General features: G+C 37.7%; 1 protein-coding gene across 3 annotated transcripts in view; it reads left to right on the plus strand.

Moving 5' to 3' along the window:
- Positions 1-14,767, plus strand: part of LOC121498769 (suppression of tumorigenicity 18 protein) — a 123,649-nt gene that overhangs the window by 2,434 nt on the left and 106,448 nt on the right. For 2 of the 3 annotated variants that reach the window (XM_041768899.1, XM_041768901.1), the window contains exons 1-2: positions 6,557-6,639; positions 13,394-13,448. In XM_041768899.1, the coding sequence (XP_041624833.1) occupies positions 13,394-13,448 (55 nt within the window). In that variant the 5' untranslated portion in view covers positions 6,557-6,639. Of the gene's footprint in view, positions 1-6,556; positions 6,640-13,393; positions 13,449-14,767 lie in introns of those variants that run through there. The other variant, XM_041768900.1, reaches the window with a different exon arrangement.

Below are 14,767 nucleotides of genomic sequence, written 5' to 3' on the forward strand. Positions count from 1 at the left end.
AAAGTTCCAAATAGACAGATTCTAAACATTTAATTTTAGCTATTTAATGTTGACCATCTAGTCCCCTTTGACCCCTGTGTAACTATATAAAAATATGGCTGCAATACATAATTTAGCCAGGCCAAGTACATTCTCAAGTATTTGTACCTTTCCAATTGGCCTTTGGGGACATTTTATTTTTTTAGTCAAAGTTCTCTGAATCTCTCTAGGGATGTGTTCTTCAGGAAATATCATTTTCTAGAAGCCCATCCAGCACTACATTGAGAATAAAATCAGAAAATCATTCTGCAAAAATCCAGTGCCCTATTGGCCTCAACAATTGGGGGTCATGTCACTGTCACTTTCTTTTAAGTTTCAGTAGCTTCTCTCATTCCATATTTCATAGTCAGATAGTGAAGATAAGTGACTATTCTTTTAACTTAAATTTACAGAATATGGTAAAGATATTAATGAAAAATAGTTACTGTTGGGAAAAGCAGCAGACTTATGGGGAAAAATTTCTAAAGAATCTTTTCAAAATGGATCAGGAAAATTGAAAATGTCTAAGCATAAATATTGAGCATTCTGTGTAACAATCTATATAATAAAATAAGTAGAGGAAATTCTCTTTATATAATAAAAAGCCTCATTTCTGAATCAACAAGTGCTCTTTGAACTTTATTAAAAATGTTTTGACATTGTAAGGTTGTTTAGTATAGAGTTGCTCAATAGCACATTTAGTGTTGCAACACAAGCCTTGAAGTTAAGTGGTTAGTTTAATAAAACAGAGTTTCCATAGTTACCACAGGAGAACAGAGGATAACTTTTATTTCTTTGGCAGTCAGGAAGGGGCTTTAGAAAAAAGAGTAAGCAAACAGATCCAAGCAGGTTCATTATGTGGGGCTTCGCACCTGATTGGCTTTTTAAAGAGGAAACCCTTGATATTACAGGAAATTAAACTCTTCTTCCCACTAAAATGTGCAGCAGCACATTAAGAAATAATGAACACTCCCTTTCTCTGGGCATTTCAAACTAGATTTGGAGTCAGAGCAAAAGGTAGTTTAATAAGATATTCCCATGAGATGCATTTTTGAGGGTGGTGTTACCTTAATAAACTGTCCTAAACAAGTGGTTAAAAATGCCACTCTGGAAGACAGCAGTGCCTTGCTCTACACAACAGATTCACATGATCTTGGGGCTAAGATTTTGCTGAAAGGCCTGATGGAAAGGAAAGGGAAGTCCAGGCTAGTGAGGACGCCTCCTTCTGCCGTCCTCATTGTTTTCCCAGCGTTGTGTTGAAACGTGCTCTCCTGGAGTGCTAATGGAGGTCACTTTCAGCCTTGTCCTCTGCTGTGTCGCCCAAGGAGTTCTTCACAGTTGACTGTTGAGAAACAAAATGATGTGGTTTCGAGTATCTCACCTTCAGCTCTGGAGCCTTTAAAGCAGCAGTGATTAACAGGACTTTTACAAAGTTTCTATGTAGTTACAAGGACAGTTTCAATCTTCTGTCATTTTTTTGCATTAGCTATGATTATGCTTTTACCACAAAAATGCATTTGTTTTAAAGGTAACAATACCGACTAGGAGAATAGCTTATGTTTCATCTATATTTATCAGCACTCACTGTACATTTGTGTCTTCATTACCAGGAAATATTAAGGGACATTGTGCCATCTATTCCTGTTTACAGTTTATTATGCAGAGATAGGAAACACTTAGCATGTAAAATGAATGTAGAAATTATTCCTGGATAGAAACACGGACATTTCCCACTCGTTGGCTCTTTCTCCTCCATCACCGGATCAGAGTGTAATTGTCAGTAATCAGGCCTGCTTGCTGCTGATAAAACCACTCTGAATGCTAGCAGCCTTCTTTGTGTGATGACTCAATTATTCCAGAAGTGCCTCATCAAATCTGCCCCATCAGCTGGGCTAATAAATAAGGAGAAGAAACTGGCCCCCCAAAGCAAATTATAAATCCATTTGCATTAACCATTTCGCTGGTCCATGATCTAGGCAGAAATAAGCATGGCAGATTGTGTTAAGCTTATTTGAATATGTTTATAATGTTTACAGCATGCAACTTTTTTTTTTTCCCCACAAGGTGTTGGAATTATCAGTCATGAATGGCATCTAAATGCAGTTATGTTAATTGCAGCAAGGCTTTAAGTATCTTTGAAGGCTATTTTGTTACTTAAATCAGGTGAAAGTTAAATCCTCTTGCAGGGAGAAATATGGGTGTTGCACAAGTTTTTGGCATTGCTTTCCAGTTTAAGGAGAAGAAGCCTGTGTTTACTTTTTGCAGGTACTGGAAGGACAAATACAAATACTACAATGACTGCTGGTACAAGTACAATTACTTCATATCCATCACACTGGAAAACAGAAGTTATTTTGATGCTCTGTATGACTTCAGCAATTTGCAAAGCAAAAATTGCATTTTCTGGGTGGAGATCAGAGTTGCCATAGCACTCCTTGTACTTGAAATTCCTTGAAAGATTCTAGAGGGCAGAGATTTCAAAAAGCCAGCAAACCAGTAAAAATCAATTTAAATCCATTCATGGAAATTTTGTACATTGACAAATCTTATTTTTATTCTTTTAAAACGACAAACTCTACTGAACACCAAGAAGGCTTTTTTTTTTTTTTTTAATTTTTATGATAGTCACAGAGAGAGAGAGAGAGAGAGAGAGAGAGAGAGAGGCAGAGACACAGGCAGAGGGAGAAGCAGGCTCCATACACCGGGAGCCCGACGTGGGACTCGATCCCGGGTCTCCAGGATCGCGCCCTGGGCCAAAGGCAGGAGCTAAACCACTGCGCCACCCAGGGATCCCAAAGGCTTTTTATTATATTTGGACTTCAGTCATCAGTCAGGGAAGCAAAAAATGTTCAAAATGGATCATGAAAGGCAATTTGGTTGCTAATATCAAAGAATTAGTCTCGTTGAATATGTGATGATTTAAAATCTAGACACTCTTCCTAAAAGTAAGCAATACCATTGACCCACTTTGCAATGGGAGCTGGTTTTCCTGCAGAGTAGTTGCAGTTTTGCCAAAGCTCTTTTTTCTACCACTGCTGTGATCGGGAGTACCATGGGGGACTGATAAGTAAAAGTAAGGCTGGTGGCCAATGAACAGTGTTTTGGTTTGTCTGAAACAACTTAAACGAAACTCACTACTTCTCTTCATTTGCTCCAGCCAATGAAGCATTCCCCCTAATGATCAACCTGGAGAGTTAAGCAGAAGAAAGTCCTCTTTGACGGTGTAAATATACAGTGGAAATAGGCTGACATAATTTTTATGCATCTATTTCTAGATATACAATCTCTATGATGAAAAAAACCAATTCTTTAGCTCATTGATCAGAAATCCCAAAATAAGGGGTTTAGAGTTTCATTAGATATTTAATGGAGCTCCCTGGCAAATGGTAAGACAAAGAATTTGATTGTCCAGGTCAAGATATCATTAAAGTTTCTACAAAATTTGACTCAAGTCGAATTATCATGCTGATTCATATAAAAATAAACCTGAAAACCCTGGACTGTAAAAGGACTTGCCTTAGCATACCAATAAATAAATAAATAAAAATAAATAAATAAATAAATAAATAAACTGAGCGAGATAAACACCCTTTCTCATCATTCCACCTAATGAACAATTGTTGAAGACCTTAACCTTTGAAAGTGATCAGAAGATTAAGACTGTTAGAAGTTGTGGGGATACAGTCTCAAAGGATAGCAGTGCTAAGGTACATACGCTGGCATTCTTCTGTTTGCATTTTTTACTCCTTAAGAAAAGAAGTCTGAGAGTGGTCTCTGCAGTTTGTGTTAACATTCCAAACTTCTGAGAGGACCCTGCCTTGCATTTCCATCCTGACTGAAATACAACAGTCTGGTTCCACTGGTGAGAAATTCCAAACAAGAAACTGGTGGTCATGGTGAGCTCCTATCAGTTACTAGTTACAGGGCTCCAAGTGTGACATGCCTTTCATATTAAATTTATTGGCCCCATAATCAAATTTTTCACTTCGAGTGTAGTTTGGAGAATTTTTTTTTTTTTTTTTTACTGTTGCATTTTTTTGGAACCATAAGTAAATCTGTGGTTTTCTGCTTAAGGATAAAACCGACATACATATCATATCACTTTAGGTCATTCACTCACCCAGCCCCGGACCACTACTGAAATATAATCTGATATACCATTTTAAAAAATAACACAGCACATTCATTCTATTGTATCAATGGTTGAAGGAACTGTCTTTTTCAGAAGCAAGTACTCACCCATGAAGCAGCTGTAAAGAACTGAGAGGCCCTAATTATTGGCACATAGTAAAGCAGACAAATGAAGTACTTTGTGATGACTCCATTTAACAAGTAAAGCCATGTCTTAATTAGAGAGCACATTTAAGGACTGTGTAGCCCATTAGGCTAGTAACACTTTGGTGGTTGTCATATAGTTTTATCTTTTAAGTTTGGCATTTCTTAAAAATATGAGCTTTAATGGAAAAGTGTTCATCCTGGTAGGGGGATAGAGCTAACTGTCTTGCCAGTGTGGGAACTTGGTCAAGATTCCAAGTCTTAAGTTAACTGCTCCAGAATGTCTATTTTCTATGAATATATGAGTAAGTCCTGAAATTTTACGAAATGGTTTAAGATCAGTGAAAAGAGACCGAAGTATGGCAATAAATAACAGTGGGTTTTTAAAGGTGTCCCCTCGCTGTGATAAGAGGACATGTGTAAGGGATGGAGGGAACTGATTTCAGCAGAAGATTCCTTTTGGTACCAGCCAAGAGTGTGTTTCCAAAAAGCAGGGGTGGGGTGGGTGGGTGGGGGGAGTTATTAATGATAGGTACATGGGGTGGGGAACCTCTGAAGAGCTCGAATTTCCCATTTGTATTTTGGTGTACTTGGACTTCTCAGGCCCTTTTGTGTCAAATCATATTTCTAAACTTATATTTTGTTGGCGCCCTCTGTGCACTTCTCCAAGTCGATCTCAGCTGTGCTGCCTTCACTCCACTCCCCAGGGAGAGGAGAGACAGCAGATGGGGTTAGGGCAGAGGGCTGATGCATCTGACAGCAAACGGCCGGGTTGTTGAGTGGAAGCTGCGAGCGTCAGGAAGCTCCTTTTCCCCTGAGAACCAACTAACCACCGAAGAAAGTTGAAAATGAGCCCTTTGAGAAACGCTATTAAAAGTAGTAAAAAATTGCAATTGTGCAGATGATGTGCTGCTGTGTGCTTATTCGGATGCTAATGAGTTTGACATTAGGGAACTCAGAGGGTTTACAGCTACTCCCTTATGTGATTCAGTTCTTTATTGGCAATCTTTGAGAAAATAAATGGAAAATGTATTGCTAATAAATACATAACACGATAGGGTATTAGACAAAAAGCCATTACTTTCAGGATTTAGAAAGAGCTTTGCTCACCAGTGTGACTGTTTTCCAGGATCTTTTGTTTTAGGTTAGAGTATGGCAAACAAAAGGGAATAGGCAGGTGGAAAGCTCCGAGACTCTTTCTGAACTGAGAGTGAAGTAGAATAAGCCAAACGCATTTGTAGAGAAAGCCGTTTTTTTTTTCCCTCCCAGTTGCAATCAAACATAAACCAAGAATTCCCAAGCTCCTGTGCCACTTTTCAATTCTTACATCATGTTCAATAATCTGCTCTATCACTTGAGAGAGTTTTATACCTATTTTTCCCTAGGAACTACAGTTGACTTGAAGAAGCATCTGCTTAATGTCTGGTCAAAGCTTACCAGTGATACAGAAATCTATGGTTAAAAAGCCAAGCACTTCAGCCTACTGCAAAGGGTAAAATACAGGAAGATAGAAATCTTCTGCAAGGAAGGTTGGTGGCTTGTATTTTAAAGTACCAGAACTGCCAGATGTAAACACTTTAGACGTGCATCGCTGTATGTGCTATTTGCATGAATAGCCCCTCCCTAGGATGCTGAGCATACTACACCGAATTTCAAAGTTTTCTCTCAAAGGCCAAATGGCCTGAAGACAGATTCTGTTCCCATCCCTGGGACAAAATAGAGGTGAAGCAGCTCTGCGTGTTATGTCTGAATGCAAAGGAAAACAAAGGCAAATTGTTTCTATGGAAGACAGGTTAAAACACTGGCAAAAAAAAAAAAAAAAAGTTAGCAACATTTTATGACCATCTCATTAAAAAGAACTCTAAACAACGAAAGGATGAATTTTGAGTCTGTCTCTTGTGATTTCTTGAGTATAGCACTTTCCAAATCTTGTCTGAACTTTTTCTTTTGGTGGTTACAAGTGAAAACACTAGTGATAACAGACAGTACCTCTTATCCAGTTTATCTACCAAATCGAAGACATAATATATACAGTTCAGTAATTAAGACAAAAATGAACTTAGCTACCTTTAAAAATGTCTTTTTCTGATTGATATTGTAGAATAAAATTTTTTGTTCTGTCTCTGGTAGAGCCCAACCAGATTACGGGTAAAAGTGTCAATGCGTTGTTGTTCACTACTGCTTTTCTGTTTACTGTGGCCGACCTGACACACCTTCCTTCTTTTATTTTTGATCTTAATAGAATGAATTTAAGGATTTCTCACTGAAGTGGACAAAGACATTTAGTCACTTTGACAGAGCAGGGCAAACCAAGTTGGCAGACAAGCTACCTGGAGAAAAAGAGAGGTAATGCAACATTTTTTTATTAAAAAATATATTGAAATAAAACACATCCAATCAAAGCATTTACATAAAAGTTCTCCTTTATAAAGGGCACTTTGTGAGTTTGCTTTGAAAGAAATTTGTTGTTGGTACTCAGTTTAGAGTTGGGATTTTTGTCAGAAGCATGATCGCTTTAATATTTAAAAATATCAAACAGGCAGAGTCCTCTGAGTCTACAAACCCTTTTGCGTATTGATTGGTTTATGTTATTTGTTCATACATGTTTACTCTTAAAGAAAAGTTCAGCATGAAAATCATCTTAAAAATCTATTTGTATTAGAGATTAGTTTACTTAAGGATTAAGAATAAATGAGTGGGGGCGCCTGGGTGATTCAGTTGGTTAAGCATCTGCCTTCTGCTCAGGTCATGATCCCAGGGTCCTGGGATCGAACCCTGCATCGGGCTCTCTGTTCAGTGAGGAGCCTACTTCTCCCTCTCCCTCTGCTGCTCCCAAATAAATAAATAAATAAAATCTTTGAGAAAAAGAATAAACAAGTGAAATATTTTAATTTTTTTATAAATTTTTATTTATTTATGATAGTCACAGAGAGAGAGAGAGAGAGAGGCAGAGAGACATAGGCAGAGGGAGAAGCAGGCTCCATGCACCGGGAGCCTGATGTGGGATTCGATCCCGGGTCTCCAGGATCGCGCCCTGGGCCAAAGGCAAGTGCCAAACCACTGCGCCACCCAGGGATCCCACAAGTGAAATATTTTAAATGCATATTTTTTAAAAGCACTGTAGATGACTTTCAAAGTTAATTCTTACAAACACTGGAAAGTAAGAAATTGAGTTGTCCTTGGGAAAAACCTATTTAAAATAATTTATCCCTAAATGAAGGAGCTTGTCTTCCAATAATTATATATTTTATACACAAGCATCTCAATATAAGGGCAAGAAAAAAAATTTAAGGCCCTTTTAGGGTATTACTTACTCTGACTTATCTTTAAACAGAGCATATTTAAGAAATACAAAAAAAAAAAAAGAACTCTCCTAAAACATAAAGCTGGCGATTGCCCCCTCATGTCACAAAGCTGTGACTCAGAGGCCGTGGTACAGCGACTAATAGAAATCCTTGGCACACGTTGTCTACCTAAGGGAATAATAGAACTATTTGCTGGAGTCGTTTGGCAAAAGGATACAAACATATGGCTTTGGTTTATATTCAGCTTTGCCAGTTGTGCGAAGTTGCAGGATGAAGTCTACAATAGCTGTGACAACTCAGAAATGAAAAATGAGATTCAAAGTAGACGAACTTCCTAATAAAGCTGACCAAGCTGGTCTCAGGTCTAAGATTTCTTTTATCGCAGTGCACTTCCCAGTGACTCTGGAAATCCCTGTAAAACTCACCTCCTCTATGGGGAATCAGCATGCAGTTGACTCTCAGAAAGAACAGTTTCTTGATCTGAAGGCAAACTGTGTCTGCTTCTTCCTTCGGAGTGGTGTTGGTTGGGGTGGGAAAGACTACGGCTGGCAAGAGAGGTATCCTAAATCTAAAGGGGACACATAATTCAACTTTTTAGCTTTCTGTAAAGAATCAAAGATAGTTTAGTAAGAGACATATAGGCAGGGATGGAGAGTTAGAACCAGGGATGATGTGCCCTAATGAAGGATTCAGAAGTTCTTCATTTTTTCTAGAATAACGGGTTTAGAGAAGGTTGAGAAAATTAGTATGACATCTTGAATGGTGTAAAAAACTGCATTTATTGGCTTACATTTTTAAAAAATTATGTTTTGGATTATTCTTTCTGAGTAATTAAGAAACATGAAAAGGGGCAGCCCCGATGGCCCAGCGGTTTGGCGCCGCCTTCAGCCCCGGGGGGTGATCCTGGAGACCTGAGATTGAGTCCTACATCGGGCTCCCTGCATGGAGCCTGCTTCTCCCTCTGCCTGTTTCTTTGCTTCTCTCTCTCTCTCTCTCTCTCTGTCATGATTAAATAAATAAAATCTTAAAAAAAAAAAACAAAAAACAAAAGAAACATGAAAAGAAAATCATAAGAGTAAAAAGAGGGTCAGAACAGACAAAACAAATACTTGGACATCCCATCTCAATATTCTTCAAACAAGTAAACTATTCTTTCAGTGTCACAACTCATAGTCCCCATCCTTTCCCTGTATAACAACAGGGAGACAGCTTTTGCTGCCATTTTGGGCTGATCCAAACCTGTGTTTAAAAGAAAATGATGCCAGAATCAGCAAAGAAAGGGCATTCAGTGTAAGGTTCTTTGTTCTTCAATCTGGCCAAATTTCATTCTAAGATACTGGCATCCTCCAGTTGTTTCATTTTCTGGGTTTAGCCTTTTCCAACTTCCTGAGTTTCTCTTTGTTATTTTTTTTTAAAAAATTGATTTTTGTAAAGGAAGCATCCACTGAGGATAAAAGGCTCCTCATGGAGAGGACCCCAGGACCTCTTCTCAGCAGCCACAGAGCTTCCTCTCTTCATTGCCACGTGTTCCCTGGGATTGAAATGACATCTAACAAGAGTCATGTGGCACAGTCTACAAAAATGCATTGCCAGTCCAGAGCTCTGAGGAAGGGAACACAATGAAATCCTGTTATGAGTGGAAATTGTTGCAAGTTGAGTGTATGTGAAGGACTTCTCAGATTAAAGGTAGCTACCATCATGAGATTATGTGTAAATTGACAGTATTAAGATTAATTGTATCAGGATTTTGAGACAGTGTACTCAAAACTGTATGATCATTATGGCTTTTTATATTAATATTAAGAAATTCAAGACTGCTTATAAATATATCATATATATTTAGGACTTACATCAGTGTCTACAGTTCTTTTGAAAAGAAAAATAAAAATTCAACATCACCAAGAGAATTTTTTTAAACCGGTTTTTAAGAAATGATTAAATATTTACTTGAAGACTTCTTTTTTTTTACCGTTAGGTTAGAATAGGATTTTGAGTGAAAAATAGGATCAAAAGGAACTAAATGTTCTCACCTACCAGTAATTTACTTGTGTGAATAAAAGCAAAATTGAGTTTATGAATTCCGTGTTCTGCTCCTTGAGGTTCTCCTTCCCACAAACCGGCAATTTCAGAACTTCGTTTTCACCCCAGGAGAGCTCCAGATCTGTGTGTTGGGGTTAGACAGGAGATCTGCTGATTGCCCTTTGTGTAAGTGCCAGAAAGAAAAGATGGTCAAGTAAAAGTAACTAGGAATTTATGATGTGCGCCTGTATATAGATATGAAGGTACCTAAGGATGTTAAGTAAGAGGTTTCCAAATTCAACTAAGTAGTTAAATTTTATTTTATGGTTATTTTTCTTCTTCATTGCCTATCTACTTATTTCAATTGTTGGTTCTTGCATGTCCTTCCTGCAAGTTTTGCTTATTTGCCTTCTTTAGCTCATAAATTTCATTCCCTCTTGCCATTTCTCTTGATTAACTCCTCTTCCCAGAGAACTAGAGAATGAAGTCTTTAAAAAAATTGTTGATGGCTTTATTATGAATACCAAGTAAGAACCACTCTTTTCTCCCTTTTGTATAAATATTATACATATAATTTTCTTACTTGTAGGTTAGATGACTTTTCTTAAAGTAGTTTCAGATCAGGAAAAATAAACAGCAACGCCTACCTTTAATATTCTATCTCTATTAGGAAGTAGATTATCAGAACTATGAGGAATCCATTACAGGAATCTCAGAAAATATCTTGTCTTGCTCCCATTTGTAAACAATGAAATGAGGTAGGTAGACGAAGTTTCTAAGAAACCTCAAGAAAGACAGCTTTTTAAAAAAAAATCAAACCTCTGTTTTGAGAAAGGAAATGATTTATTCAGCTTTGCCAAATTCATTGGAGACGTGTCAATAGCATTTAGGACTTAAGCAATAAAAATGATCAAATCTTCTCTTCCAACAGAAAAAAAAATGAGAAGTGTAGTTTCTCAGATTGTAGCACGTTAGTTAGGTCACTCTCCTGAATTATGGCATAATGGTGGACCTTCTCTATAGCTCTGGGAGAAGTTGAAAGGATGAGAAATCCACGCCCACCCCCACACTGACACACTTCCCCAAGGTGTGAACACATGCACTGAGATAGAAATCTCTTTCCATCTTTAGTGAACCATTCCCAGAATGCCATACTCACTGAATATGAAGTTAGATTTTACAAAAATTAATTCTGCTTAATAGGAGTTCATTGAAATCCTAATGAGAGTAGCCCATATAAAGAATACTTAGAAATTTCTACTTCTATATATATGGTTTTAGAAAACAAAGACTTATCTTCATATTGAGAACTGTCAGAAGAGTGAGCCATCTCATAAACATTAAAAACTTCCACCCCTAAAAAGAAAGCACATTGCTTTAGGTTTCTGATGTTCTTATTCCTCGTTGAGCTCTCAGACGTGAGTAGACACTGAACTTAGTAACTTTTATTGTTCTTTGGTTGTGGAGCAGAGAAAGAAGGTGAAATCGATGGAATATATATTGTGGCCGTGAACTATCTCACTTCTACAACTTGGCACACAAGTTAAACTTGAAAACTTAGCATTATGAATGAGTTCCCAGTCTCTAAAGTGTTTGCATAGTATATAATATGTGCTACACCATCAAGAAGACAATAGCACCACAAAATACAATTATGAGGCTAGCTAGCATTCCGAGCATAATCAAGCAGAGGTCCATGAATATTTATGCATTCCTTCCAGTGACTTTAATGGGGAGGCGGCTGCATGGGGTGGTTGCAGACCAGTCGGGTCCAAGGGGATAGCTGAATCGCAAAATGGAATTAATCTTAAATCCGTTATAAAGAAAGTTGCACTTAAGTAGGTTTCTGAAACTTTTATAGGAACTTTTTGGCACTGTTTGCAACGTGTATTTCAGTTTTGGTAAAGAAACTCATGGAGTTCAATCTTCACTTGACTTTCGGGAGAGATTTTTCAGAGTGGTTGGGTAGAGCTCAGCACCCGTGTGGCAGGATGAATTAGAGTTGTATTGAGTTGCTAGTCACCCACAGGAGTAGCCTCCTCAGCAGTGGTTCGTGGTTTTCATGATTTTAACCCTCCTGCTACTGATCTCTCATCATCAACTTACTCATTTAGTACATGGAGGGGAGTTTGCATGAGTTGAGCCACTTTATATGCAACAGAGATACTCATGGGGGAGGAGGATTTCACAACGCAGTGCTCACTATCCTGAGTAAACCAAGCCATTTTAATCCTAGGCAGTGTCACATCTGTCATAAATTTGTGTGGTTTTAAAAGAAGGAAAATCCACAGGAAAAAAAAATCACCTCTGTTTTGTTATTGTTTTCTCTTATTATGTAGTTTTAAAATATTCATAGCGATGGACCATTTTATTTAGACTAAAGCAACTGCTGCTTAGCAAAAGCAGTGAATACTTTTTGTTTGCTAATTTAAAAAAACAGCTCAATGATTGGTGTGGTGTTTATTATGAAATGATGACAAAGAGTACTGGTGGTTTTAATAGTTTTAGCTTACGAGAGCTGTCGTTAATTTTGTCTGTAGTGTTGCAGGTGAAAAAATGCACAATGGATAAATAGTCTATATTGGTTTAACTGAACATAATATATAGTGTGTTCTGGAGTTGTTTGTCTCAATAGACTATAGTAATCAAAAGTAATGAACCTATTATGTGCAGGACCTTGGAGAGCGTCGAATGGCAGTAAAAGTGTGGCACATAAAAGGTTTATTAAAGGAAATTAAAGTCCATCATTGCCACACCTGCTCCCCTATTATAAGTCTATGGCAGGTCAGTGCCTTCAATCACAACTCAGCCTTAGAGAGCAGAGATGCGCCTCCCATTACCATTGCAGTCATACATACCGCATCCGCGCTAGCATCAGGACTTAAGGATGGGTGCCACAGACGGCACCTTCTGCCTGCCTCTCGTTTTCAACAAGCAAAACAACTTCTCTGCGTTTAAGAATTCCTTCTGAAAATGTGCAAAGGTGTATTAAACTAGAGACTATTGGAAGATTCTAGTTAAACCAATGGGAGTAGTCATGTCTGACTATCTTCAGAGAAACAGAAACAGCAGGCTTTTAAATTCTTTCCATTCCTTTTGTAGTTTGATCACATTTAAAATATTTCATAATGATGTTTTCGGGACTTAGGTGCTGACACATATAGCACTCAAATTTCACTTTCTTTATAGATTTGCACTACTATGACCAATATCTATTCTGGAATTCTGGGAGTAAATGTATGTCATTTGATGATCCACATCTCCAGTGGTATTTTGAAATGGGAGTATTTCAGGGATTTGTCCTCATGTTGCTTTTTTACACAGGGGACTCTTTTTCCTGAATTAGAAACAGATATATATCGGAGAAGGTCTAGAAATGCAAAGGAATCAGGTTTTAGTAAATTAGTCTGAAATCTTTTGGTTTGGCATTTGAAGTTTTATCTCCTTTACAACCATTGTTAATCAGACAATCCTCTTTTTCTATCTTTGTGATGCCAGAAGTGTTTGAATGACTAGCAAACACTTATGGACAAGGACATCTGCCCTCTTGTCACTGTCCCCTCCGGTTTCAGCATCTATAAAAGTATTTCCAAAACGCATGGACTGTAAGGACAGTCATAGCTACATACCTGCCGAGGCAGGGTGCTACTCAAGAGCACGGAAGGCTACTCTGTTTTTCATAATGACTTTCAGAACTTGCGAGACTTTCAGAACTTGTTTTCGTCTTTTGGTCAATGTCAAACGAATGACCTCAGGACTTTGTGTTCATGTTACAGATGGATGCAGAGGCTGAAGATAAAACGCTGCGTACCCGCTCTAAAGGAACCAAGGGTGAGTTAGCAAGCAGGTTCCATGACACCGTGCCCACCACACCATGAAATATGGGAGTTCCAATGCTTAGTCCCTAATGTGTAGTCAGAATGATTATAACTTCCTCAGGGCTCTTGTTTTTTTTTTGTTTTGTTTTTTTTTTTTTAAATCAAGCTAGGACGTTGGATCATGGCATTGAGAAGTAAAATATTATGAACCAGGAGCTAAAGGATCCAGAAAAGTACCAATGATATGTGATAATAGATTTTTACAAAATGCAATCATGAGTAGATTAAATATCACGCAAAACAACATAAGGGCAGCAAGGGAAGACTGCTTCACGGAAACCTCCAAATTATTAAAGTGACCTTTAATGGCCAAGGGAAAAGACAGAATTGTTAGTTTACTGCCAAAGCAGGTTTTGATTTTTATGTTATCTGGTTTTAGTGGCTCCCAATCTAAACTTAGTTCAAGTAAAATGATGATGTTTGTTTTTTGTCTGTCCCTGCTGGGAATTTCCGGCAGCTCTGCAAAGTAATATTTGAAAGGTTTAACTTGCCGGTTATCCTTCTCTTTTTGTAACCAACAGATGGTAATGTAATATTGAAATATAAACAGGCCCTTGATGATCTAAACATCTGGAAAACAAGATTGACTGGCAATAATACCCCTTAAGGAGAATAACTTTTATTATAATTAGCTATATTTTTGTGACCCTTAGTTCTAAATGGAAAACTGTAGTTTCACCATAGCTTCTGAAAACACTCTGGATAGTTGTTCCCCGCCCGACTCTTCTCCCAGTTAGCCGTGTAAGGAAGACCTGAGACAAGAAGCAATCGTGCAATTGTGTGGAAGGATTTTTGAGATTTGCCTTTGGAAGTGGCTAATCAAATGACATCCTTTCCTTAGCTATGTTTCTGTCTGAGGTCAAGGAAATAACACCTGTCTGAGTAAATCAGAATCCCAAAACTTTTAATAAATTCCAGGATGATTTTTTTTTCACTTAAGATGTAACCATGGTTATCACTAGTTATGATATCTAAAATGCAGAATAATGCTGTACAAAATGTGGAATTTTCTCTACCCAACAGAAGTTTTACATGATATTACAATTTTGCTTCAAGTTATATCATATATCCTAATATTTGAAATGCAGTAGTTCTAAGCATTAAATTTTTATGCAGCCAACTTCTCAATAGAATACAAGTTTAAGAAAAAAAAATGATTTGTATTGTTATTTAGGACAAGCTCACATCTGCCATAAATACCAGCATTCTAGGGACTATATTTGGATTATATGAATCCCTTGTTTTGACTTCTAAAAGCACACTATTCTAGCA

The sequence above is a fragment of the Vulpes lagopus genome, chromosome 9 (assembly GCF_018345385.1).
Source record: "Vulpes lagopus strain Blue_001 chromosome 9, ASM1834538v1, whole genome shotgun sequence".
Classification (NCBI taxonomy): domain Eukaryota; kingdom Metazoa; phylum Chordata; class Mammalia; order Carnivora; family Canidae; genus Vulpes; species Vulpes lagopus.